Below are 26,038 nucleotides of genomic sequence, written 5' to 3' on the forward strand. Positions count from 1 at the left end.
CATGGAGAGCTGTTTCAAACACGTTTTTGGACTGAAGACAAACAAAAACAGTGTAGACAGTTCTGATAATAAACTGACATCCAAGTATCGTTTAGTACAGTACAGTTTTTGTTCAGCTAAACGTATGCCTTTCGGTGCGACAATTTTGGATCTATTTTAGTTCGTCACAGTTTAAGTTGTACATGTGTTTGATAATCAGGTTTCAAAGTGAGTGTTTCATAAATAGACATCAGGACCATTTCGTTGGCCTCAAATTGCTCCAAACTCAAACACCACATACAGTCAACATCCAATTTGAATCTATGAATTAGCTAACGCCGTAGAAGGGACCAATTATGCCTGTAAAACAGAGTCGCATATTAGGAACATCGAGACAGGCACCAGGCTTTACACCTCCAGTGAGGGTGGGGCAGCGTCTTGTTAAGAAAATAACATCCCATCGACATACAAGTAAACCGGAGGACAATAAACGGCTACAACATGTCAATATACACTTTAAATGTGTTCTCAGAGAAGAAGAAGGGGAGCCAGTCGATTTTTATTGCAAAGTGCCGACTAAATCTTTATTTATAACTACTATCGTGCACTCTCTCAGTTCAGAAAGGCGTTATGAACTGCTTATAACATCTTAAGTCAGATTTACGAAGTGTGCGGCGCAGTGGCGTGGAGTACGTTCGTCGTCACTTCTGCCACTCACTTACATAACACAGTGAGGACCATTTTGTATTAAAGAACATAGTTTTTTTCAACCAGTTCTTTATGAGTTATTCGAGTTGCGCATTAGGCATGGCACAGAACGCATCACAGCAAAGGCCGCTAAGGCTATTTTCAAATGGACGTAACTCAACGTAAAGCTACTTGTGAACAACTTCAATTTAGTAAATGGCCTGCACCATTATTGTTTGTTCATGAATAATGTGCATTCTCCGAACGACCTCGATGTTGAAAAAAAAGTCTTTGACGATTCAGGATCGTGGCTTGGAAGAAATTTCTTCCTTTGCCTAGATTCATCTACACGGTGTCGACATGTTAATCTGTATTTGGCAAGATCAGTGGTACAGTGTGGCCGTATGCTATCCCTAAGGACTATTTATTGCCGTTTGGGGATGCCGTGCGGTCTCAAGCGTCTCGTCACGGTTCGCGCGGCTCCCCCGGTCGGAGGTTCGAGTCTTCCTTCGGCCATGTGTGTGTGTGTGTGTGTGTGTGTGTGTGTGTGTGTGTGTTTGTGTTTGTGTGTGTGTGTGTGTGTGTTGTCCTTAGCGTAAGTCAGTTTAAGTTAGATTAAGTAGTGCGTATTCATAGAGACCGATAACCTCAGCAGTTTGGTCCCATAGTCCTACATCTACATCTACATCTACATGACTACTCTGCAATTCACATTTAAGTGCTTGGCAGAGGGTTCATCGAACCACAATCATACTATCTCTCTACTATTCCACTCCCGAACAGCGATAGGGAAAAACGAACACCTAAACCTTTCTGTTCGAGCTCTGATTTCTCTTATTTTATTTTGATGATCATTCCTACCTATGTAGGTTGGGCTCAACAAAATATTTTCGCATTCGGAAGAGAAAGTTGGTGACTGAAATTTCGTAAAAAGGTCTCGCCGCGACGAAAAACGTCTATGCTGTAATGACTTCCATCCCAAATCATGTATCATATCTGCCACACTCTCTCCCCCATAACGCGATAATACAAAACGAGCTGCCCTTTTTTGCACCCTTTCGATGTCCTCCGTCAATCCCACCTGGTAAGGATCCCACACCGCGCAGCAATATTCTAACAGAGGACGAACGAGTGTAGTGTAAGCTGTCTCTTTAGTGGACTTGTTGCATCTGCTAAGTGTCCTGCCAATGAAACGCAACCTTTGGCTCGCCTTCCCGACAATATTATCTATGTGGTCCTTCCAACTGAAGTTGTTCGTAATTTTAACAGCCAGGTACTTAGTTGAATTGACAGCCTTGAGAATTGTACTATTTATCGAGTAATCGAATTCCAACGGATTTCTTTTGGAACTCATGTGGATCATCTCACACTTTTCGTTATTTAGCGTCAACTGCCACCTGACACACCATACAGCAATCTTTTCTAAATCGCTTTGCAGCTGATACTGGTCTTCCGATGACCTTACTAGACGGTAAATTACAGCATCATCTGCGAACAGTCTAAGAGAACTGCTCAGATTGTCACCCAGGTCATTTATATAGATCAGGAACAGCAGAGGTCCCAGGACGCTTCCCTGGGGAACACCTGGTATCACTTCAGTTTTACTTACCACAAATTTCCAATTTAGACTATTTATTCAGCTCTCCTTGAAATAAAATCCTTGAAATAAGATATGTTATTTGTCTCAAGATAAATGGGAACCCTATTAATGGTTCACGGAAGAGAAGCGAGAAAAAGTAAAGTAACTTAAACGTCTCAAACCCGGAAACTGAGTTAAAACATTCATACATCTGACGTAGGTAGAGAGTAGATAGTATTTCTTATAAGTAGATAGGTAGATAGTACGGAGAAAATAGATCGGATGCCGTCGGTTAGGAAATACACGTAACACAATATCTACAAGAGTCAAGACGGAGCCGGCCGCGGTGGCCGTGCGGTTCAGGCGCTGCAGTCCGGAACCGCAGGGCTGCTACGGTCGCAGGTTCGAATCCTGCCTCGGACATGGATGTGTGTGATGTCCTTAGGTTAGTTAGTTTTAAGTAGTTCTAAGTTCTAGGGGACTGATGACCATAGATGTTAAGTCCCATAGTGCTCAGAGCCATTTGAACCATTTGTGTCATATTACCATATTGAGTGGAATCAGTGAAACCTAGATAGTAGTGAATACATTCATATAGTCGACATGGCCGCAAACATTAAATACTATCGGTGGTTCCATTCAACTGAAAAATCCGGGTGACAGAACGAGCTATCCATTGACCAGTCGACTGTTAGACCAGTGTAGTGTTCCGCCACTAGAGACTCACCGTATCGAGCTGCTGCTCTGTGGCGAGGTGCTGGCGCCGGCCGTACATGTCTGCTGGCGTGTGGGTGGGTGCGGGGAGGTAGCGAGGTCTGTGCGCGCCGTGGTGCTGTGCTGGAGTGGCGCGAGGCGCGCTCACCGCCGCGCTTATCACGGCGGCCGGCCTGGGTCAGCGCGCAGGTCACCGCTGCCGCCCAGGGACGCCCTCGCCGCGTGTTCAAGACTTTCGCTACTGGCCGTCAGCAGGAACGGAAATAGTCCAGATAAGGCGGACGCGGTTTGTGAACCGACCTCCACCGTCAGTCCATTATGCAATAGCAACGAGCGGCTAATAAACTTCACGCAATTTCGGTGCATAGATCCTGGGAAATCAGTACCCAGAACAACCACCTCTGGCCGTAATAACGGCCTTGATACGCCTGGGCATTCAGTCAAACAGAGCTTGGATGGCGTGTACAGGTACAGCTGCCCATGAAGCTTCAACACGATACCACAGTTCCTCAAGAGTAGTGACTGGCGTATTGTCACGAGCCAGTTGCTCAGCCACCATTGACCAGACATTTTCAAATGGTGAGAGATCTGGAGAATGTGCTGGCCAGGGTAGCGGTCGAATATTTTCTGTATCCAGAAAGGCCCGTACAGGACTTGCAACATGCGGTCGTGCATTATACTGCAGAAATGTTAGGGTTTCACAGGGATCGAATCAAGGGGAGAGCCACGGGTCCTAACACATCTGATATGTAACGTCCACTGTTCAAAGTGCCGTCAATCCGAGCAAGAGGTGACGGAGAAGTGTAACCAATGCCACCCCATACCATCACGGCGGTTGATACGCCAGTATGGCGATGACGAATACACGCTTCCAATGTGCGTTCACCGCGATGTCGTCAAACACGGATGCGACCATCATGATGCTGTAAACAGAACCTGGATTCATCCGAAAAAATGACGTTTTGCCATTCTTGCACCCAGGTTCGTCGTTGAGGACACCATCGCACGTGCTCCTGTCTGTGATGCAGCGGCAAGGGTAACCGCAGCTGATAGTCCATGCTGCTAGAAACGTCGTCGAACTGTATCTGCAGCTGGTTGTCGTCTTGCAGACGTCCCCATCTGTTGACTCAGGGATCGAGACGTGGCTGCACGATCCGTTACAACCATGCGGGTAAGATGCCTGTAATCTCGACTGCTAGTTATACGAGGCCGTTGGGATCCAGCACAGCGTTCCATATTACCCCCCTGAACCCACCGATTCCATATTCTGCTAACAGTCATTGAATCTCGACCAACGCGAGCAGCAATGTCGCGATATGATAAACCGCAATCGCGATAGGCTACAATCCGACCTTTATCAAAGTCGGAAACGTGATGGTACACATGACAAGAACGTTTCACCAGGCAACGCCGGTCACCTGCTGTTTGTGTATGAGAAATCGGTTGGAAACTTTCCTCATGTCAGTAAGTTGTAGATGTCGCCACCGGCGCCAATCTTGTGTGAATTCTCTGAAAAGATAATCATTTGTATATCACAGCATCGTCTTCTTGTCGGTTAAATTTCGCTTATGTAGCACGTCATCTTCGTGGTGTAGCAATTTTAAAGACCAGTAGTATATGAGTCATCAGTCTTCTTCTGACTGGTTTGACGCGGAATGAACTCCTCTCCTGTGCAGACCTCTTCGTCTCAGAGCAGCACTTACAACCCACGTCCTCATTTATTTGCTGGATGTATTCAAATCTCTGTCTTCCTCTACAGCTTTAGCCCTCTACATCTTCCTCTAGGACCATGGATGCCATTCTCTGATGTCTTAACAGATGTCCTATCATCCTGTCCCTTCTCCTTGTCACTGTTTTCCTCATATTCCTTTCCTCGCCGATTCTGTGCCGAACCTCTTAATTCCTTACTTTTAGAGTCCACTTAATTTTCAACATTCGTCTGTAGCACCACATCTCAAATGCTTCGATACTCTTCTGTCCCGGTCTTCTCGCAGTCCACGTTTCACTATCATACAATGCTGTGCTCCAAAAGTTTATTCTAAGAAATTTTTCCTAAAATTAGAGCCTATGTTTTGATACTAGTAGACCTCTCTTGGCCAGGATGCCCTTTTTGCCAGTGCTTGTCTGCTTTTGATGTCCAACTTGCTCCTTCCATTATTCGTTATTTTGCTGCGTTGGTAGCCGAATTCCTTAACTTCCTCCACTTCATGACCTTCAGTCCTGATGTAAATTTTTTCGTGGTTCTAATTTCTGCTACTTGTCATTACTCTCGTCTTTCTTCAATGTACTCTCAGTCCATATTCTGTACTCATTAGGTTGTTAATTCCATTCAACAGATGTTGCAACTCCTCTTCACTTGCACTGAGAATAGCAATCTCAACAGCAAATCGGATCATTGACGTCCTTTCATTCTGAATTTTAATTCCACTCCTAAACCTTACTTTTCTTTCTATCATTGCTTTTTCGACCTACAGATTGAACAGTAGGGGCGAAAGACTACATCCCTGTCTTACATCCTTTTTAATCCGTCCACTGCCACTCTTATTATTGCCTCTTGGCTCTCGTACATATTGTGTATTACCCGTCTCTCGCTATAGCTTACCCCTATTTTTCTCAAACTTTCGAACATTTTGCACCATTTTAAATTGTGAACGCTTTTTCCTGGTCTACAAGTCCTATGAACGTGTCTTGATTTTTCTTCAGTCTTGCTTCCATTATCAACCACAACGTCGGAATTGCCTCTCTGGTGCCTTTACGTTTTCTAAAGCCAAACTGATCGTCATCCAACAAATCCTCAATTTTTTACCATTCTTCTTTATATCATTCTTGACAGAAACTTGGACGCATGAGCTGTTAAGCTGATGGTGAGATAATTTTCCCACTAGTCAGCTATTACAGTCTTCGGAATAGTGTGGATGATATTTTTCCAAAAGTCAGATAGTATGTCGCCAGATTCATACATTCTACAGACCAACGTAAATATTCGTTTTGTTGTCACTTCCCCTAATGACTTCAGAAATTATGTTGGAATGTTATTTCTCCCTTCTGCGTTATTTGATGTTAATTCCTTCAAAGCTGCTTTACATTCTGATTCTAATACTGGATCTCCTATCGACTCCTGTTTCCCTTCTATCGCATCAGACAAATCTTCCCCATGATAGAGGCCTTCAATCTACTCTTTCTACCTATCCGCAGTCTCCTCTGCATTTAACAGTGGAATTCCCGTTGCACTCTTAATGTCCCATCCTTGCTTTCAAATTCACCGAAGGCTGTTTTGACTTTCCTATATTCTGAGTCAGTCCTTCCGAAAATCATTTCTTTTTCGATTTCTTCACATTTTTCATGCAGCCACTTCGTCTTAGCTTCCCTGCACTTCCTGTTTATTTCATGGCTCAGTGGATTGTATTTCTGTATTCTTGAATTTCCCTGAACATTTTTGTACTTTCTTCTTTCACCAATCAGTAGAAGTATTTCTTCCGTTATCCATGGTTTCTTTGCAGCAGTTACCTTCTTTGTATCCATGTTTTTCTTTCCAATTTCTGTGATTGCCCCTTTTAAAGATTTCCATTCCTCTTCAAACAGCTGCCCACGAAGATATTCCTCATTGCTGTATCTATAGCCTTAGAGAACTTCAAGCGTATCTCGTCGTTCCGTAGTACTTCTGTATCCCTCTTCTTCGCGTGTTAATTCTTCCTGACTAATGTGTTAAACTTCAGCCTACTCTTCAAAACTGCTACATTGTGATCTGAGACTATATCTGCCGCTGGGGACACCTTACAATCCAGTATCTGGTTTCGGAATCTCTGTCTGACCATGATGTAACCTGACGGAAATCTTCCCGCATCACCCGGTCTTTTCCCAGCATACCTCCTCCTCTTGTGATTCTTGAACAGAGTATTTGCTGTTACTAGCTGACACTTATTACAGAACCCAATTAGTCTTTCTCCTCCCTCATTCTTTGTCCCAATCCGTTATTCTTCTGTAACCATTTCATCCGGTCCTACGCGTACCACTGTTTTCCAGTCCCCCATGACTATTAGATTTTCATCTCCCATTACGTACTGTACTACCCTTTCAATATCCTCATATACCTTCTCTATCTCTTCATCTTCATCTTGCGACGTTGGTGTGTGTACCTGAACTACCGTTGTCGGTGTTGATTTGCTAGACACCTTGGCTTATTGATGCAACCTTACATTGGTGGAACAAAACTGTCATATTAAAAATTTATATCGTTTCATTGACAGATTAAAAGAAATGCCTATTGGTCCAGGTAATATCATTGTTAGTTTTCATGCTGTGTAATTATTAACCGGGATTCCGGTGAACGAAGCTATCTCGTGTATCCAGCAGATATTGTGGAATGGCTCGAACACTGCCTCACCATAACCTGTTTTCAATACAATAATGATTTTTATGAACTGACTGACAGGCTAGGGGCAGTCCTCTTAGTACGGCTATTGTCAATTTTCTTATACGTAGAGACCTTTGAACAATGGGCGCTGCAGTCTGCCAGTAAAAGACCAGCCTGGTGGTACCGCTTTTGCGATGATCTCTTCGTAGTACGAGCACACGTTGTAGAGGAGTTGGATGTCTTCCTGATACATCCATACAGTGTACGATGGAGAAGCAGAATAATCACCAACTAAATGTTTTTGGATGCGTCTGTTATCAAACGAGGGGATAGGACCTTGCGACGTAGGGTGTATAGAAAAGCCACGTAGATTCCGTTGTCTTAGATAGGAATCTAGCCACCACATCAGAGAAGAAAGAGGCGTCATTAAAACCTTGGACGATAAGACGTACATAATTTGTGAATCGATTTATTTAAAATACGAAATTTAACATCTATGGTCGACATTCAAGAGGAATAGTTGTTCTAACAATGAGAAAGATCGACCACTTTGCGAAGAGAATAAGGATCGAAGAGGAACAACGGTCGCCCAAGGGGAATGCGTTCCTCCCGTTCGTCAACAAGATTGCAGATTGCGTTGCGGAAGTGTTGAGAAGTGTGGTGTGGAAAATAGTTTCAGATCTACCTGGAAGATAAAAGAATGTTTAAGATCGGTAAAAGATAAACGACATCATTTGGCTGCACCTGGTGTATATAAAATTACTTGCAGTTGTGGACTGTTTTTGGTACCACGAAAAGAAGTGTTAACACCCGTCTGGTTGAACACAAGAGGAATGGCGCGTATGACATACGGATAAATGGGCCGTAGCGGAACAATTTTATCACGAGTATGATCATGAAATAAGATAAAGTGAGACGAACGTCATATCGGAAACGTCGCATTATCGTGTGCGCATGTATAGCATTAACACCGCAATAATTTCAACAGAAAAGTGTAGATAAAATTTGGATGTCAGCGTTGCAACGTAAGAGTGACGGTCGGCTACCTTCAGTCGCGAATTTTGGAGTTACCAAAGATAATCTCGTTGACGAAGTCAAGTAATGGACTGTGATACCATCCTCACTGCCCACATATTCGGCCCTCCCTGGAGGTCTGCTTGCAGTTCGCCGCTTCACCTCTGCAGATGTCTCCCGCAATCAGAGAGGAAACATTAGAAAAAAGTTTTATACATCGATCAAGGCCTGTGATAGCATCTACAACCTGTTGAGGAACCGCTAGGATACTAATAAAATGTGGTCGTCGGTAATTGCAGCAATTAGGGCCCTAAGGTGCAAAGACATAACAAGGGAAACCTTAACCGATTAGAGCATGAGATGCTATCCACGGTAACTGAGAGGAGTCGTGGTCCAAAGCCCTACTGTAGTTATTCATGGATTATAAAGTAATTTAGCATATATTATAAACAGGAGTAACGATGAATCATTATGCTGGACAGATTTCCCAGTATTTGGAAGCGGACAGAAATGGTGACATTAAAGAAGAGATCAGAGAACAACCCAATTATTAATACGTCAAGCTATCCCATCTGTTTAACTGATGTAATGAGCAAGACGCCGGGAGAAATCATGTCGCAGATTTACATGGTAGCGCACACTGTACGAAGTAAAAGAGAGTAACAGTTCCAATTTCGTAAAGGTAAATCGGTGGAAGACGTTATTAACTTGAAAGTTCAATTCGTCAACCTAAAAAAACAACAGTACAGATCAAAATAGAAAATTCACTGATTATCTTTGCCAATCTTTCCTTTCTCGAAAAATAAAATGCGCGCAGTTACTGCATGATTGTCTGAAAGCACAAATGGTGAACTGTCATCCCAAGCTGCATCAGTTGCGAAAATACTAATGGTTGCCTCACAGGCCGACAAGTAGGCCTATAGTTTGGGATGTAAATACGGAACCGCTGATCATATTCTTGCAGCATGACCAGTCAGTCGTATGGGCAATAGATTACTCCGAAGACCTCCTTCTGATAGTAATGGGCTATAATCAAAACTGGATGACAAACTCTACGTTGAACAAGTTGAGACAGTGTTGCGTCATCTGTCTGTACAACTGTTAGGCTGCAAATCAAAAGTTCGGTCTCGATCACCGGTCCGTCCTAACATTTTTCTCATACTTTCATTTTCGCCACTACAATCTTACTATGCACTTGGAAAAATGCTGTGTTCACAGTGGTCAAAATTCTCTTTGTGTTACAAAATGATTGAGTTCGGATGGCAGGGACATACCAACACCAATAAGAGTGTGTTTATGTTCAAATCAACTTTTGGATGGAAAACTCTTTAGCTTATTGATGAAAATGCTCCAGAAACAGATTTTACAATACAGTGTAGAAGTTTAAAAGCATACATGAATCGCCATTTGCAAGCTTTCCTCGATCTTGTTCGAACGTTATGAATTACCTCGAAGAAAACAATTTACTGTAAAACATCACGGACCCAGAAAATATCGTTCTTGCGAAACAAAACTAGCTCTTTATCCACATGAAGTAATGACTGTTATCGGCAAGGGATCTCAAACTGATTCCATATTTCTAAATTTCTAGAAAGCTTTTGACACAATTCCTCAAAACTTACTTTTAATCACATTGAGTGGGTACAGCGTATCGTCTCAGTTATGCGACTGGATTCATGATATCCTCTCAGAAAAGCCATACATAGTTCGTAGTAACAGACGTAAACTCATCGACTAAAGTACAAGTGATACCTGCCGTTTCCCAAGTGCTACAGGCCCTCTGTTGTTCCCAATCTGTAAAAATTATTTAGGATACAACCTGATCAGCCATCTTAGATGGCAGATGATGTCATTTGTCGTCTCGTTAAGTCATCAGATGGTCAAAAGCAAATGCAAAATAATTTAGACAAGATATCTCTGTGGTACAAAAAGAGGCAATTGACTCTAAATAATGAAATGAGTGAAGTCTTTCATATGAGTACTAAAAGAAATCCGTTAAATTTCGGTTACACGACAATCACACAAATCAAAAGGCAGTCAGTTCAACAAAATACCTATGGCTTACGGTTACAAATAATTTAAATTAGAACGAGTACACAGAAAATATTGTGAGGAAGGCGAATAAAAGACTGCTTTTTATTGGTATAACACTTAGAAAATGAAACACGTCTTCTCTGGAGACTGCGTGCACTACACTTGTTCTTCCTCTTTCTGAGTATTGCTGCCCTGTATGGGACCCATACCATATAGGATTAACGGTGGATATCGAAAAATTCATAAAAGGGCAACTCGTTTTGTACTATTGCGAAATACGCGAGAGAGTGTCATGGTTATGATAGGCGAGTTGGAGTAGTAATCATTAAAACAAAGGCATTTTTCGTTGCGGCAGAATCTTTTCACGAAATTTATGCCACCAACTTTCTCCTCCAAATGCGAAAATATTTCCTCGGCGCCCACCTACATAGGGACAAATGATCGTTGTATTAAAAATAAGAGAAACCAGAGCTCTCACGGCAAGATTTAAGTATTTGTTTCTCCAGCGCACTCTATAAGAGTAGAATTGTGGAGAACTAGGCTGAAGGTGGTTGAATGAAATCTCTGCCAGCACTTATTTGTGAATTGCAGAGCAGTCATGTTGATGTAGACGTAGATGAAGATCTTGTCAGAAGTGAGATTGACTGCGTCTAGCGAACTCATTGTCGACAGGGTTTTGCGCTCTGATAAAAACAAAAGGATTAGGCCTACATATGAACCTATTGACTGCGATAAAATGTTTGCTTATTATGACCGACTTACATACCACAGTGTACGTTTGTGCCCACTGTATTTTTAAACAAAACGAGATACTTTATACAGTTTCGAAGGTACCAAACTTCAAAATATTGGTGACTAGATCGTAGTTCCATGTCCCAAAACAAACTATTGTCATGACTTCCGTGTTATTAGGATCAATGTCACTTGAATCGCATTCCAGAAGTCCCATGTGGAAGAAAAGGTAAACTCACACTATGGGAATGCTCATTTATCACATCTGCAACTAATTGCGTTATATACTCAACATCTTCATGGGCTATGAAAACGGAATAGACGGGACAATTGTAAGTATAACTTCAGACCTAGACTGTTGGTTGTAGGTAAGTAAAATATTGGCACACATATTCTAGCACTTGAATGAATATAACTAATTGCATCCAAACGTGCATTGTACTCTAAATATTTTTACATCCAAACGCACATATCGTCTCGAGGAAGACATCCTTTGCAACTGTGATAAATGTACGCTATTTCATCATATAGTTTCCACTTTATTGCAGAGCATTCTCAGTGGTCAATATAAATATCCAGTTTTTACCTCTAATTCACAGAATAATGTTTTAAATTATAAGGCCTAAGTGGGTTCCTTATACTGCTTAAAGTTTCGCCTGTGTCAGGATTATCAAAGTACCGGTGCTCGTTCGCTTCAGCCAATGAAGTGAAGGGGGTTACGCGGACGATTGTGTTAATGAGTTGATGGAATTCTGCTTTTCTTACGTTCGCTAATATGATAAAATAAAGTTATAATGTAATTCTGCAATGAAATAATGTTTAGTTTTAGACACTGTTTCGTCCTGCAAAGATTACTGATACATTTTTCAATTGAAGAGCGTTTCCCAGTAAATCACTGAATCAGCTGTAGGTTTTACCCAAACTTAAATGAAATGGACTATACTTTCACCACCACCTAATGCATATTTGTATCGTTACGTTTGTATTGTAGCGCTACATGCACGTGACTGCGCGAACTCATCTCACGAGTCTTCTTAAGTTGACCTCAGACACTCAGTGTTCATCGGTCTGTGGACCGAATTTACATACAACTGCATGTGTGATTACTGCATGGATTTATGTGTCATTATACCAAGAACAAGGAATGAAGTGTTTTTTTTTAAATTTATTTTTACGTCAGTATTAATATTCTACCGACATCATAAGACATGATTTATGTTGACTCGTATTTAAGGTGTTTGCGTTTTTTATTCATTTTTGCTGAGAATATAAAGTGTGAACAGGTGTAACGTTTTTAACGTAATGTAGTCAACTTGCAAGGTCTTCCAGAGCGCACTTGAGGGATGCAAAATTCTTACTGAAAAACAATGAAAAAAGCGTATTGACCCAAAAGAAGACTGCGCTGCAAATGGCTAGGGCGTTTTTGCGCAAGAAAATACTATTTTTCACTCTCATAGCGAGAATGTTTGATCTTTTCCTCGTATGATTGCGTGCAAAGAAACACAGTGACACAATTTTCCGTTGTAATATTCGCGAGCTGTGGCAGAGATGTTTACAAACTACTCTTTGACATAGCCCGTAAAAAATCTTGCGAACTACACTGTATACAGGGTGAGTTCTGTAATCTGTATCAGATACAGGGATTGGACGAAAATATGGAAACACCGCGAGAAATGCTTCCTTAAATATAAATGGAGACGTTAGCCGGGCCTGCACTTTGCGCTGCTGTATTTGACGACGAAAGTCACCAGTGCAAGGTCCTCAATACATTGTAACTGTCAGTCATGGCCAGAGCAGTGTCCTATACTGTTGTGAGTGCATGATGTTGGAGCTAAGTGAATTCGAGGGCAAATTGTTGGTGTTCGTATGGTAGGTGTTTCCGTCACCCAGAGAGCTGAAGTGTTTGGTGTTTCAAGAGGCATCTTATCGAAAATTTATACCGCTTACATGGCAAACGAAAAGATGCATTATCCGCTAAGTCACAACGCGGAGCAAAGTATTTGTTGCTGGATCTTGACAGACGGTCATTGAAGAGAACTGCGACTAAAAATACGTGGACGACAGCTGTAGAAGCCACTGCAGAACTGAATGTCGCACTCGCAAACACTGTCAGCACCAAAACAATACGAAGAGAGCTCCATAAGGAGCGAAATGCAGGGCGAGCTGGATTTCCGAAACCATTCAGCAGTGATGGTAATGCCCGTAACGGGGAAACGTGGAGCCAAAATCATAAGACCAGGTCTGTGAAGCAGCGGTAGAAAGTCATTTGGTCGTATGTGTCTTACGAATATTCACATTGTTTTCAACTTCTGACCTAGTTTACGTCCCTAGAGTGGGCTTCAGTTAAGATTTAAGCAGCCGTATGACGCTATTTTGTGGTTCTCATGGTTAGTCCGCAAGGTCGCATTACTGCCAAAAATTATGTGATCATTTCGGCTACTCAGGTCTATCCCACGGTCAAGCGTTTGTTCCCCCATGGTGATGGTGTGTTTCAAGACGATACAGCTCCTGTTCACCAATACTGTGTCGTCCAGGAGTGGTTTTATGAGCACGAGGATGAATCGTCATATCTCTTCTAATCATCACAGTCACCAGATCTCAGTATTATCGAATCTTTATGATTCGCTTTCGAGAGATGGATGTGTGATCGCTGTCCACTTCCATCATAGTTACCCGAAGTTGCCGCTACGTTGCTGGAAGGTTGGTATAAGATTTCTTTGAAAACCATTTAGGACCTGCAGCTGTTCACTCTGAGACGACTGGAAGCTGTATTGAATGCCAACGGGTTTTCTGCGCCATATTGGGCATGATAAAGTGCCGAGTTTTTCGTATTCCCATATTTGTATCCTCTCTCTGTGTATCCTGGAGACTTAAAGATGTCGAAACTGGACTTTCAACGTTAGTACACAAAACCGGTTCTTATTAAGTTTTCATTTACCGAGATTTTGAAACAGATATAGTATTTCAAATTTATATTCAGATACTTTTTAATTATATCCGATAACTCTTGGGAAGAACTGTAAAGTGAAACTGACATGATGAGTTCTGCTCTGCTATCCAGTGTCAGCGCGTGAAAGAAGTTGCAACTGCGATGTCAGCTTTTCACGTGTTACTGAGATTCTTGAGCAGATAGTATCTACACCTCCATTTAAGCTGAATTATAAGGTCTATATTGTTTCTTACTTTACTATTCACAGATGGACCGTGTTGGGAATGACCGTTTGTACTCTTCTATGCCAACTGTTATTTCCTAGATTTATTTGCTAACTCTTTGCGGGACAGATCGTGAGGGACTGGAGAATAATGGAAGTTTCCGCACTGGAAACTCGATTTTCGAGTTTTCTAACAGGTTCTTGCGATGTGTCTGTCACCTTAGATTTTTCAATATTCTGTTAGCCTCTCTAACCTTAACATTCGCATATCTCTTGTTCATATTTTCTTGATAGTTTCAGTTAGTCTGGCCTGACATAGGTTCCCTGCATTTGAGATGCATTCAATTACAGTCCGTACAATTGTCGTGTGTACAACCTCTTTAAAGGACGTACTATTGTTTTACAGAGTCTCAAGGATGAAGTGAGGACTGATGAGTCTTTTAGCTACACCGGATTCTATGTGATCGTCAAATTTCGTGTCTCTGCACATCTACTTCGAAATATCTGAATGAGAAGACAGACTTTAATCTGATCCATCAATCCTGCAGTCAAAAGATACGCTGCTTGTCCGTATCTTGCATTTTCCTCCATTAATAGCTAGTTGATAGTCGTTCCATCAGAGGTTTCTTTTTGTAAAATTATAACTGAATATTACTGCAGTGATGAGTTAGTAATTCGTTAAGTTTGTGGATTGACGTCGTTGGCTTCTTATCATCATACAATTAGTGTATATCCGCATGCGTACTATAAAATGACACGTAAACATACGAAGTGCAGATAGTTGATCTCCATAGCAAAATCCCACAGTATAGTAGAGCATTAAAGACAAAAACGACAGATACAAACATATACACGCTACTCATACACAAGGACGAAATGATATCTCGTATCCGAGAGTGAGAACATACGGCGTCGTGTCCGAGAGTAAGAATATACGGCGTTTTCAGGTCTAAAGTTGAGGAACGTTGAATACACAAAAATGCAACTTTCATAACGAATGATGCGTATGTATCCTAATGTACTGAAACATCATCATCATCATCATCATATCCCGCTTGTTCCAATTCCAAGTAGACTGCAGCTGATCTTTCCATCTCTTCTTAGGACACCCAACATTCATTTTACCTTCAGGTATGTATTTGAATACTATTTTAGGTATTCGTTCTTCTGACATCTTGTGAATGAGCTGATGCGTTTCTTTCTGTACGCCTCTATTTTTTGAAGTGTGCTTTTGACACCCATTTCATTCCTTATTTCAATATTTTTTATCTGATCTATAAGTTTGCAACCAGATACGATCTCATCTCTGCTGTCTCAACCCTCCTCCTTTGACTGGCGGTTAGGGTCCAAGTCTCTGACCCGTATGGTACAATTGGTACTGCCATCACATTAAAAAAAATGTACTGTCTCTTTTCTAGCTTCTTTGAGGAGAGTGCGATTTGGAGTACCTACCAACTGCTGGAACTTTTTCAGTATGTATTCTTGATCATTGTTCATACTATATTAGACCTTAAATCCCAGGTCTTTAAAAGTATTTATTTTTCTAATAGATTATCATCAGTTATTATTTATGGTCTTAATTGCTCTACACCATGGAATTCCATTATCTTAGTTTTACGTTTAGATATTATCATTTTATAATTGTCTGCCATCTTGTGCAAGAGCCAAATTGCTCTCTGTAATTTATCTTCTGTGTCCGCTAAGATTATTTGATTATCTTGAAACATAAGTGTGTTTATAACTTAAGCAAGACCAGGCATTGACTCCAGGGGCAGCGACTTTTAAAAATAAGTTTTTCAAAACCGCCGCAAATCACTCATTGTATTTCTTATTTACATGTTTCGCTCTTCAAATAAACAAGAGCATCACAAGAATTTATAGTTTGAAGTCGCCTGACAGCATTAACGACTGCGTTTAAAGTTGACCGGCAGCTCTAAAGATTAACCTGGCCATACTATATTACTTAAATTTACGTTTAAAGTACAGTAGCATACGATGACATCGACAGCGACAAAGATGAAATTCATCATCTGAAGAAGGAAAGCGGTAAGTAAAAAATACAAAGTGCTAATTGTGGGTGTTTTCAAAAAGTTATTTATAACGTTATTACTAAGCTTATAATGGTGCACTACTTTATTGTTCCATGTCATTACGACGTCATTTATGTATATATTAAATACCGTGGGTGATGAAGGAACACTTGTCTCACTCCTTGACGTATGTTTCTCGCAAATGAACTGTCTTTTTGTACTTTAATTTTATTGTGTGTATACATACTTTGAATTACATTTGTTAGATGCTAGGGTATACAACTCTTTCTAAAATTTACCATAATTGAACTCTGTTAATTTTATCAAAAGCTTTCTCATAGTCAATAAAGGCTATATATGAGGGATGATTGTGTTCTACGTGTTTTTCAGTAATTTCGCAGAATGGAAAAAACAGTATCTAAAAAGATCTTCCCATCCGAAACCCATTCTGTTCTCCAGTAAGAAACTTTTCCCAAAGTATCTTAAGTGTATTTGTTATTAGTTTTGGGTATATCTTTTATCCACAGTTCAGAAGACTAATACCTAGATGATTGTCACATTTTCTGCGATCCCATTTTTTAAATAATGGAATAACAACAGCTTTTCTCAATCTTCTGGTATGTTACTGTATTTCAAAAAAGTATTTACGAAATTCGATCGTTTTGTTAGTAATGATTCTCTACATCTACGTCTGCATGGATATTCTGAAAATCGCACTGAAATACCTGGCAGAAGCATATTTAAATAATTCCGCGAGAGGTTGTCTTCCCCTGGGAAAACAGTCGTTCAGAACAAACGATGAACAAAATGGGCGGGTAATCCAAGACGGAATAGAACAGCAGAAAGAATTACCTGTGTTTCGTCCATCACAGTGTGGCCGTTTAGAGGCATAGTCTTCCCAGACATCAGACCTCCAGGTACCTGAAAATGAATTGGTTTTTTGGTATAGTAAGTTCATTAGATGCAAATCAACTGGCGACGAAGGAAAAGTTTTTCAGCTTTCGAATGTTAAAGACCATAATTGGTAGGTCATAACACACAGGAGAATCGATTTGCCTCCAAGTGTAAATGCACATTATGGAGCTTTTAATGAAGGAAACAGTTCAGTTTGCAGAATGGCTTATGATCAATGAAGAGATGCAATTATTAATTCCATAATATACTTTATTATAAATAAATCGAATAGACGTGTTGACAGGTTCTCTGCCTTATGGTAGGGGTATGTTCAGCGAGTGTGTGTGTTTGTAGCTGAGAAAATGTGCAGCAAACAGTCACTAATAATCTGTTTGTTGCAGATCTAGATATCAACCATTGTATGGCTGTCATCAGTGCGGTAAGGTGCAAGTCAGATTATCATTATCGCTGATCGTATAGACAAGCGATAAAAACTGATTTGACTTGCATCTTCCCTCACAGATGATAGCCGCATAACGGTTGAAATATGGATCTGCAATCAACAGAGTATTAGCGATATAACTTTATAAGCACTCCACTGACTAAAACTGAAACAGTGCCAGTTATCAACACGTCTTATAAAAGACATCAAGGACACTGTCACGGTTATAAACTGAGTCTTTCTCCATAAGCATTCTTGTAACCTGTCGTCGATATTTCCCATTACTTGCTGCGACGTCTCAGCTAGGACACCTCGAATTTCGTTTTGAATTTCTTGTTTTAATTCATCCAATGACCTACGCAGTTGTGCAAACCGAAGATTAAGCGAACTAAAAGCAGAAAAACTATCAAAAAATATGAAGAGTCAGTGGCAAGGAACATCGAAACTTAAGTTGAATCTTTTTTGAGCAGTTGTCGCACGTCTGCCACAGCCTTGTAGCGTGCGATGTCGAAATATCCTATTAAGATGACAGCCCCGATGGTGTACAAGTTATCTTATGCATACAGAAAAAATACTGCAGCAGCTCTAGATACGGATACAATCTTTGAAGGAGTAATCTCCGGCGAGTCTGCATCACGTTACTGTACAACTTAGCGATAGCAATAGAAACGGTGGTCCTGAAATGCATTATGGCTTGTTTAATACCGGCACTTAATCAAATTTTAATTTTCAAGTCACACTGAAGACTTCTGCCTTCGTGTAGGGTTAAGAATTTACATTAGGGTATTTTTATTTATTAGGGGGAAAATTGCAATACCTATAAACAAAATTCATCAGAACTCGTAGCGGTGCCAGCAATAAGCGATTCAGACTTCATGTGAATGGCATGGAGGACTACAACGTCTCTCCTTTGCGTGACTGGAAAGGCCCGTGTTACTTGAAACTCATTCTGTGAACGGCCATCAAACCAAGTGTAAATGCGAAAGCGGATGCAACGATGGCTCGTCGAAACCATCATGAGAGTGAATTACAACAGGGCAGGGTGATCGATTCGGAAAACGTGTTTCTCATATCTTGTCACTGCAGCTCGTTCAGGATGTGATGTTGTGACGGAGTTATCGATGAGGAGGTAGTTGACCACGTAATGTGATCAGGACGCGGGATGACCGCCATCTTGTCCCCACGACCATAAATCACTATATTATTCGACCACAGTATTCTCTTGACTCTGGAGTGTCGCATTGGTTGGGAGGACCTGTAGAAGACTGTGAATCGGCGGCTCCTATTGCTACAGTCTGATTGATATTGCTCGTCGTTTGATACTTCATACTTTGAAAATTAGTTTCTCCAATCAGCGCTCGAAAGGTCACAAGCGGAATGTCCACCGTTGCAAAACCCAGCGTCAGTTCCCTTGCACTTTTCGAGTAGTACGATGTACACACGTAGGCCGTTTTTGGGATCTGCCGGCAGAATATTTAACTGTCACAAATCGAAATTTTGATCATAGTAATAAGCATGCTTGTCTCGGACTTATTGTAAAGAAACCACAAAAAGTGTCATTCTGCGCTGGATACATGAATGCCGTGGCCGTGAATGGCTTGTTAACCAGTAACATTTAAAGTTGGGTGTGTCACTTCAGTCAGGATCGCGGATGTGGCCACATGCTTGTTACACTCTGCAGGAGTGGCCGCACTCTGACGGCCTGCATCTATTAAAGCCACAGCAGATAAATGGTTTCGGAAGCCATTAGGTTCGAAATGCAGCCTCGACTTATGTTTATTGAGGGCAGTCTGAACAACATCCGTTACGTCAGGAAGGTTTTGGAGGCGGAGGTACTTGAACCACTCCACATGCCATGCTTCAGCATGACAAGCTTCTCTTCAAGTGACGAGGAAGTGATGGCCTTTTTTCATAGAACTGTGGGTACTACTGGATCTCTTACGTGAGCGTATACCTGACGTATCGCTCATGGAACACGGCTGCAGTAGATATGGTCGGCTAATTGCTCCTCATTGCATCTCTAGCAACAACTGTTAATGCTTTATAGACGTTCACGCAACTGCAAGCAGCAAGATTCCTCAGTAAAGTGTCCAGGGTCGCTGATCGTATGTCACGTGTTAAGAGCCCTTTGCACGCTCAATATGTATTGCGCAGTAATAAGTATTGATGAGTAATACTGTTCAATATTACTAATCAATATCCATTATCTGAGATCGATATTGACAGTTTGCGCAATAGACTGAAGGATGGTGGAAGACTTTAAAAATACTGAAGTGCGTTCTACATATTGTGCAGTATAATGTGCCCAGTGAGGGCGGCATTGCGCAATACACATCAGTTCCTGCTAAGACCGAAAGATATTCAGTTCAGTTCAGTTCACTCCGAACGAATTTCCACAAGGAACTGAAAGAAGTAAATGACAGAAGATCAGGAGGTAGTGCCACGTGGTACTTTGAAGAAATGAAGTTTCTGATTCATCAGGAAAACGACAGATACCTCATTGTCTACAATTGCAGAGGAAATTGAAGATGACGCCATTGCGGCAGTAAGAGGAAATGTTTATTTTACTTGTAGCACTTCTAGGAACTGACAAATAAGATCAGGTCAGCTGTCAAGCGAACATACATGTATATGTTTCTTCCAATAGTTGTCACACTTTACACATAATATCACGTAAACTTTCACTCAACATCATCATTTTATTTAATTAGCAACAGTAGTTACAGTATAGAAATACATAGACAACAGCACTTTACCACGATAAATTATTAATTAAGATTGTTGACATGGTCAATCATGAGATATGCGATCTGCTGTAAATTTGTTATTTATGTTAGGAGTTCAGAACCCATGAAGTCAGGCTCGCACGTGGAATCTTCCTTATTTGGTTAGGTTACTGGTTTCGGCTAACAATCTAGCCGTTATCATATCACAAAACATTCTTGATTAGTGTTGGTGCAGTTACGGCTTCACACATAGTTAAAATCTTGCTTAAAATGATAACATCACTAGATGATGTCAATACTGATTGTGTCCGTTATTAAGTTTAACGGCATCACGCGTTTGTTTTATGACCATCATTCAATTACGTTAGCTACGAACAAAGAGACTGTTCTTAAGTATGTTATATACGGATTTGATTACAATGTTTATGCCTCTGATACAGCACAACCAGGACTATTTTTTCGATAAGCCGATAAATATTTTTATCTCACTGAAGTGAAGTTTTATTTGAGAACCAATATAGTTTTCAAAAGATCTGGGCTTAAATGAAATTCACTATAGGCCTGTGATATATGCATAGGGCCCCAGTAATAGGGGAGGAGATAATTCCAACATTTCTCGAAAGACCAACCCGTAATATTCATGAAATTTTTACTGCACTATTCACCAACAACAGCTGTGTACAAAGTAAATTATATTGACAAATTTTGTAGATAAAAATATTGAATTTAGCAAGTCATGTGTTCCAAATTCTCCTACCCCCCCCCCTCCCCCACCCGCCAAATTTAAGTAGTACTTGACAGAAATGATTTTCCCAATTATTAAGATATGTCTTATTGTTGTGAAGTAAAGGGTATGTGAAATGTTAAAAGAGTTTCATAATCTGATACAAAAACAGGAGATTGAGACTGCATGTGTGATTTACAATTCCTTATGGATTTCATCGGTCACTTTTGTGAACTTAATTAAAAATTGTAGTATCAACGACAACTGATCATCAACTACATGAACTTGTCAAATCGTAATAAACCAGATTGCTGGAAAGTCAGGTACGAGCTAAAACTTGTTATAATTTTTTCATTCAAGTAACTCTTGAAAAATAATCATTCTATGTCTACATCATCTATATCCACACTCTTCAAAGACCTGTCAATTGTGTGGCAGAGGGAACGTCCCACTGTACTAGTTATTAGGACTTTCCATTCACGAATGACTGCTTAAACGGCTCTGTACGCGCTACAATTAGTCTGGTGTTGATTTTGCGATCCCTACGAGAGTGATACTTTGGGGGTTGTAGTACATTCCTAGATTCATCACTTTAAAGTTGGTTCTCGAAACTACATAACTAGGCTTTCACAGGATAGTTTTCTACTATCTTAAAGGTTTGCCAATTGCGTTCTTGCTGCATCTTCCTCACACTCTTCCATGGGACAAACAGACGTCTGACCAGTCCTGCTGCCCTTCTTTGTAAACGTTGTACATCCCCGTTAGTCTTATTTGGTACGGGTCCCACGTACTTGAGAAACATTCTAAGATGGATTGCACGACTGTTTCGTCTGCAGTCTCTTTTGTAGATCGACTTCATTTCGCTGTTATTTTATCGATGAACCGTAGTCTGTCACCAGCTTCACCTACAATGGAGAGGATGTGATCGTTCCATTTCATATCTCTACAATATGTTACACTCCAGTATTTGTGTGAATTGACAGGTTCCAACTATGACTCACTGATGCCATCTCCTTTTTCGTTTTGTATATTTCTGGGCATTTGAAACAAATCGACATCTTTGCACCACTTTGAAATGTTATCGAGATCAGACTGAATTTGAAATATTGTCGAGATCAGACTGAATATCTGTGTAGCTTCATTACACATAACTGCATAGTCTGCAAAATGTTTGAGGTTAGAATTAATATTGTCGGCATGGTCACTAATTTAGAAATTGAACAGCAAGATCCCAGGGGAACACCTAAAGTTACTTCTACACATATCGAAGAGTCTCCAACCAAGACAACCTACTGTATGCTCCCCACCGAGAAATCCACAAATCTCGCTTGACACCCGTTATTACCGTACTTTTGATGATAACCGTAGGTTTGGTACTGAGTGATTGCTTTTTGGAAGTCAAGAAACACTGCATCTATCTGACTGCCTTATCCATGGATGTCATGTCGTCATATGAGAAAATCGCAAGTTGGGTTTCACGTGATCGATACTTTCGGAGCTCATGCTGGTTGACGTGGGAGCTCAGAGTATGTTGTAAGACTCTACAACAAATGGTTGTCAAGCGTATTGGGCGGTAGTTCCGCGGATCATTTCTGCTGCCCTTCCTGTAGATGGGTGTGACCTGTGGTTTCTTCCAACCACCGGCCACTGTTTCTGTTCAGAGGATCTTCGGTATATTACTGATAAAAGAGGAGCTAACTCAGACTCAAATTCGCTATAGAATCTGATAGGGAGTCATTTAGGCCCTAGAGCTCTGTTCAGTTTTCACGACTTCAGCTGTTTCTCAACGCCATTGGCACTAATATCAATTTAATTCAACTCTGCAGTTATACAATAATTAAAGTGGGGCATTACAGCTGGGTTTTCCAATATGAAGGAACATTTAAAAACGGAGTTAAACGTTAGTGCTTCTGCTTTGTTATCTTCAGTTTCAGTTTCTCCAGAAGGAAATGATAAAAATTTATTTGCCTAAACAAAAGAAAATCATTTGTATTTATGGCAGCACATACATTCGTCAACAGTCTTTGCCGCGGAAAAAGTACAATAAATAAACTAATCGAAGAAAAGCAAGGGAGTTTAACGTCCCACCGACAGCAAGATCGTTAAAGACGGACTACAAGCCCCGATTACGAAAGGACGGGGAAGAATGTCGGCTGCGCCTTTTGTAAAGAAATCAGAGGCCAAATGTGGATAGTCGGATGGGGATTCGAACTGTCGCCATCGTGAATACGAGCCCAGTGTGCTAACCACTGCGCCGCCTCGCTCGATGAATTAATCGAACCATAATACGCCAACAAACCTTTAAAATTCATTGTCATTAATTAAGATAAACATCGATACTTACGATTTCGTGATTCTATAAAACACCGACCTCCATATTAAATTTTCATTCATTATGTTAAAAAATATCCCATGTACGTTGTTAATACCTAAACGTTATAAATAAACTAAGCATGAAATAGCCAGTCATCTTTTGCGACAACATCTTTTTGAACCGCTGTACGGTGACGGCATGGCGTACAGTTCGCCATCTGGCGTAATCTTCAGACGGTGTATCACAGTGACTGTACTCTCGGGTCAATAAGGAGAGCAAATGATAATCTGATGACCGATTTAAGAAAAGGTGGCATGCTTCAGAATATCAAGAGATCTATTTGCAGTTGAATCTACTATTAGATCTGTAAGAGCCTTTAGTTACAGCAATTGGGCTGAAATACGCCTTCCCTATGTATCTTAGTCCTGTTATACAGGATTCAGTTAGCCAATATATGCGATAAGTATGTTCATCCAGGGATCTCTACGTTGCTGACTCCATAATAAGGGTGCCTGTTCTGTACTCTACTGAGAGAAACACACAGTGCCGAATCTCTGAAATCCAACGGAACTGCTGTGAGCCTTCGATACACAGTTTTCCGGGAAATTCTTAACTGCTGAGGCAGCTGTACACAAAGCAGGCATCGTTGTATTTCATAATTCTCTTGCACAGCCAGGTAACTGTCTTGTCACGGAGAAAGAGGAACATTTCGTGTGTCTGGGAATTGTCGCTAAGGCATTTAAATGACATTGTGACGTATTCAACGACGCTGAGATTGATGTCTGTGCCTGGCCTGCTTCGACGCGTCCTATGATTCTACTTTGCAATATATAATACTAATGAAGTCTTCGTGGTTTACTATTTAAAGCTCACTAAAGAAGTAATCTCTGCGTTCAAAGACTGTGGAACATTGCTTTAACCACATTTTTTTCTTTATCCTTCAATCTAGTGCCAATTCGGAGCACGGAGCACTTCTCCCCGTGCGGAAATCTTGCTGTTTTTTCTTCCCATTTTTCTCTTTTCCGGGTTATGCTTAACATTTCGCTACTAGTATAACACGTTTTTAAAGAGTAACCCGAATATTCCGCCTGTTATAGCAGAATCTCTTAAAATTATTAACAAAGTCACTTCTCATGGGCGTGATAAATATAAATTTTACTTCGTGCCTTTATTAAGCTTTCATTGCGCAAAACGAATTGTAATTCTCATTACTTTTATTATTTTATTGAACTAAAGGAACAAATGCTTAAATTTGTGTCTGAAGTAAAAATTTATCTAAAAATTCGTGCAATATTGTACATAAGACACGTCACATGCCATGCCGAAACGTATTAAGTACATTGAAAATAAATTTCATTCTATGCTTGTTACCGTCTGGACATAACAGAATTAATCGAAAGACTAATGCGGGGCCAGAGAACGGAATGTTAACGGTCACCGTCACAGACTTGAAAAGAATACAGGAAATGTAGTTATGTTTGTTTCTTCTGCTGTGTCTAGAGGAAACTACCTGTTAGCACGTCAAGGAGTTGCTTTCCTATTTAAAGTCCTAAGGTCGTGCGGTAGCGTTCTCGCTTCCCACGCACGGGTTCCCGGGTTCGATTCCCGGCGGGGTCAGGGATTTTCTCTGTCTCGTGACGGCTGGGTGTTGTGTGATGTCCTTAGGTTAGTTAGGTTTAAGTAGTTCTAAGTTCTAGGGGACTGATGACCATAGATGTTAAGTCCCATAGTACTCAGAGTCATTTGAACCATTTTTTTTAAAGTCCTGTGGTGGCTGACTAAACACTCTCATAAATATTGTAGATATGATTTCGACGGATACTAAAGGCGATACAGATGTAAATATACACGTTACAGTGTACATACCTAGAGCTTTCTCTCTTATAATGGCAGGTTGCACTCCTCAGCTTACGACTTGAACCTCCAGAGATGTCACCGTGGATGATCGTACCGTTGGCCAAAAAGTGAGGAAGTCTGAAGCCTTAGCTGTTATATTCTGGACTGTAGCTCATTGGATGAGGTTTTTGGTCACTGGCGGAGGGGGGGGGGGGAGGGAGTGACGTATGATTGCGATGTGGCAGTTAAAGTTTTTTATTCCACTGCTTGCACAACATGGCTTTATGCTGCCTACGGTTCAGTTGTGATAAGATGGTGATCTTACTGCTACATGACAGAAACAAAATATCACTTCTACGTCCATCACTAAGTTGCGAAACGATTATCTCTAGTGACGTAACGTTGTTTATTAACTCTATAAGAAAAATAAAAGGTCAGAACGCAAGAAATGAAACAGGAAAAATATGTGGCAGTTGTGTAAGCTCACAAAAAACCTCTGACTTTATTACATCTAGTACCTGCCTAAGGATACGTATCAATAACGCACACGCACCCACAGTTATCACATTGAAGACTGAACTGGTTTAATTACTGAGTAAATCGAATTAATCGAATGGTAATTTAATTGAACTGGTCATCTTAGAAGGCGAACAATTGAAGCTTAAACTGGACAAATATATTTTATTATTTCGAACTACGGAAAAGGGAAGTTTTAAGTGACACAAAACCTTTTTACATAAAAGGGTGGAGCATCTCAGTCTCAGAAAGAAATATTCATGTCCGGGAGAGAAATTAGGCATTTCTTAAAATTTATTGCAATAATTTTT

The 26,038-nt window shown here is 40.7% G+C and overlaps 1 protein-coding gene across 2 annotated transcripts in view; it reads right to left on the reverse strand.

The window, feature by feature from the left end:
• LOC126269845 (protein henna) overlaps nucleotides 1-25,381 on the reverse strand; it is a 108,437-nt gene extending 83,056 nt beyond the window's left edge. Inside the window, exons 1-2 of one of the 2 annotated variants that reach the window (XM_049974022.1) lie at nucleotides 25,242-25,381; nucleotides 17,128-17,196 (exon numbers count right to left, since the gene is read on the reverse strand). In XM_049974022.1, coding sequence (XP_049829979.1) covers nucleotides 17,128-17,181 — 54 coding nt within the window. In that variant the 5' untranslated portion in view covers nucleotides 17,182-17,196; nucleotides 25,242-25,381. Of the gene's footprint in view, nucleotides 1-2,972; nucleotides 3,108-17,127; nucleotides 17,197-25,241 lie in introns of those variants that run through there. The other variant, XM_049974023.1, reaches the window with a different exon arrangement.
• Nucleotides 25,382-26,038: the final 657 nt, after the last annotated feature.

This window comes from Schistocerca gregaria, chromosome 1 (genome assembly GCF_023897955.1).
Source record: "Schistocerca gregaria isolate iqSchGreg1 chromosome 1, iqSchGreg1.2, whole genome shotgun sequence".
Taxonomy (NCBI): domain Eukaryota; kingdom Metazoa; phylum Arthropoda; class Insecta; order Orthoptera; family Acrididae; genus Schistocerca; species Schistocerca gregaria.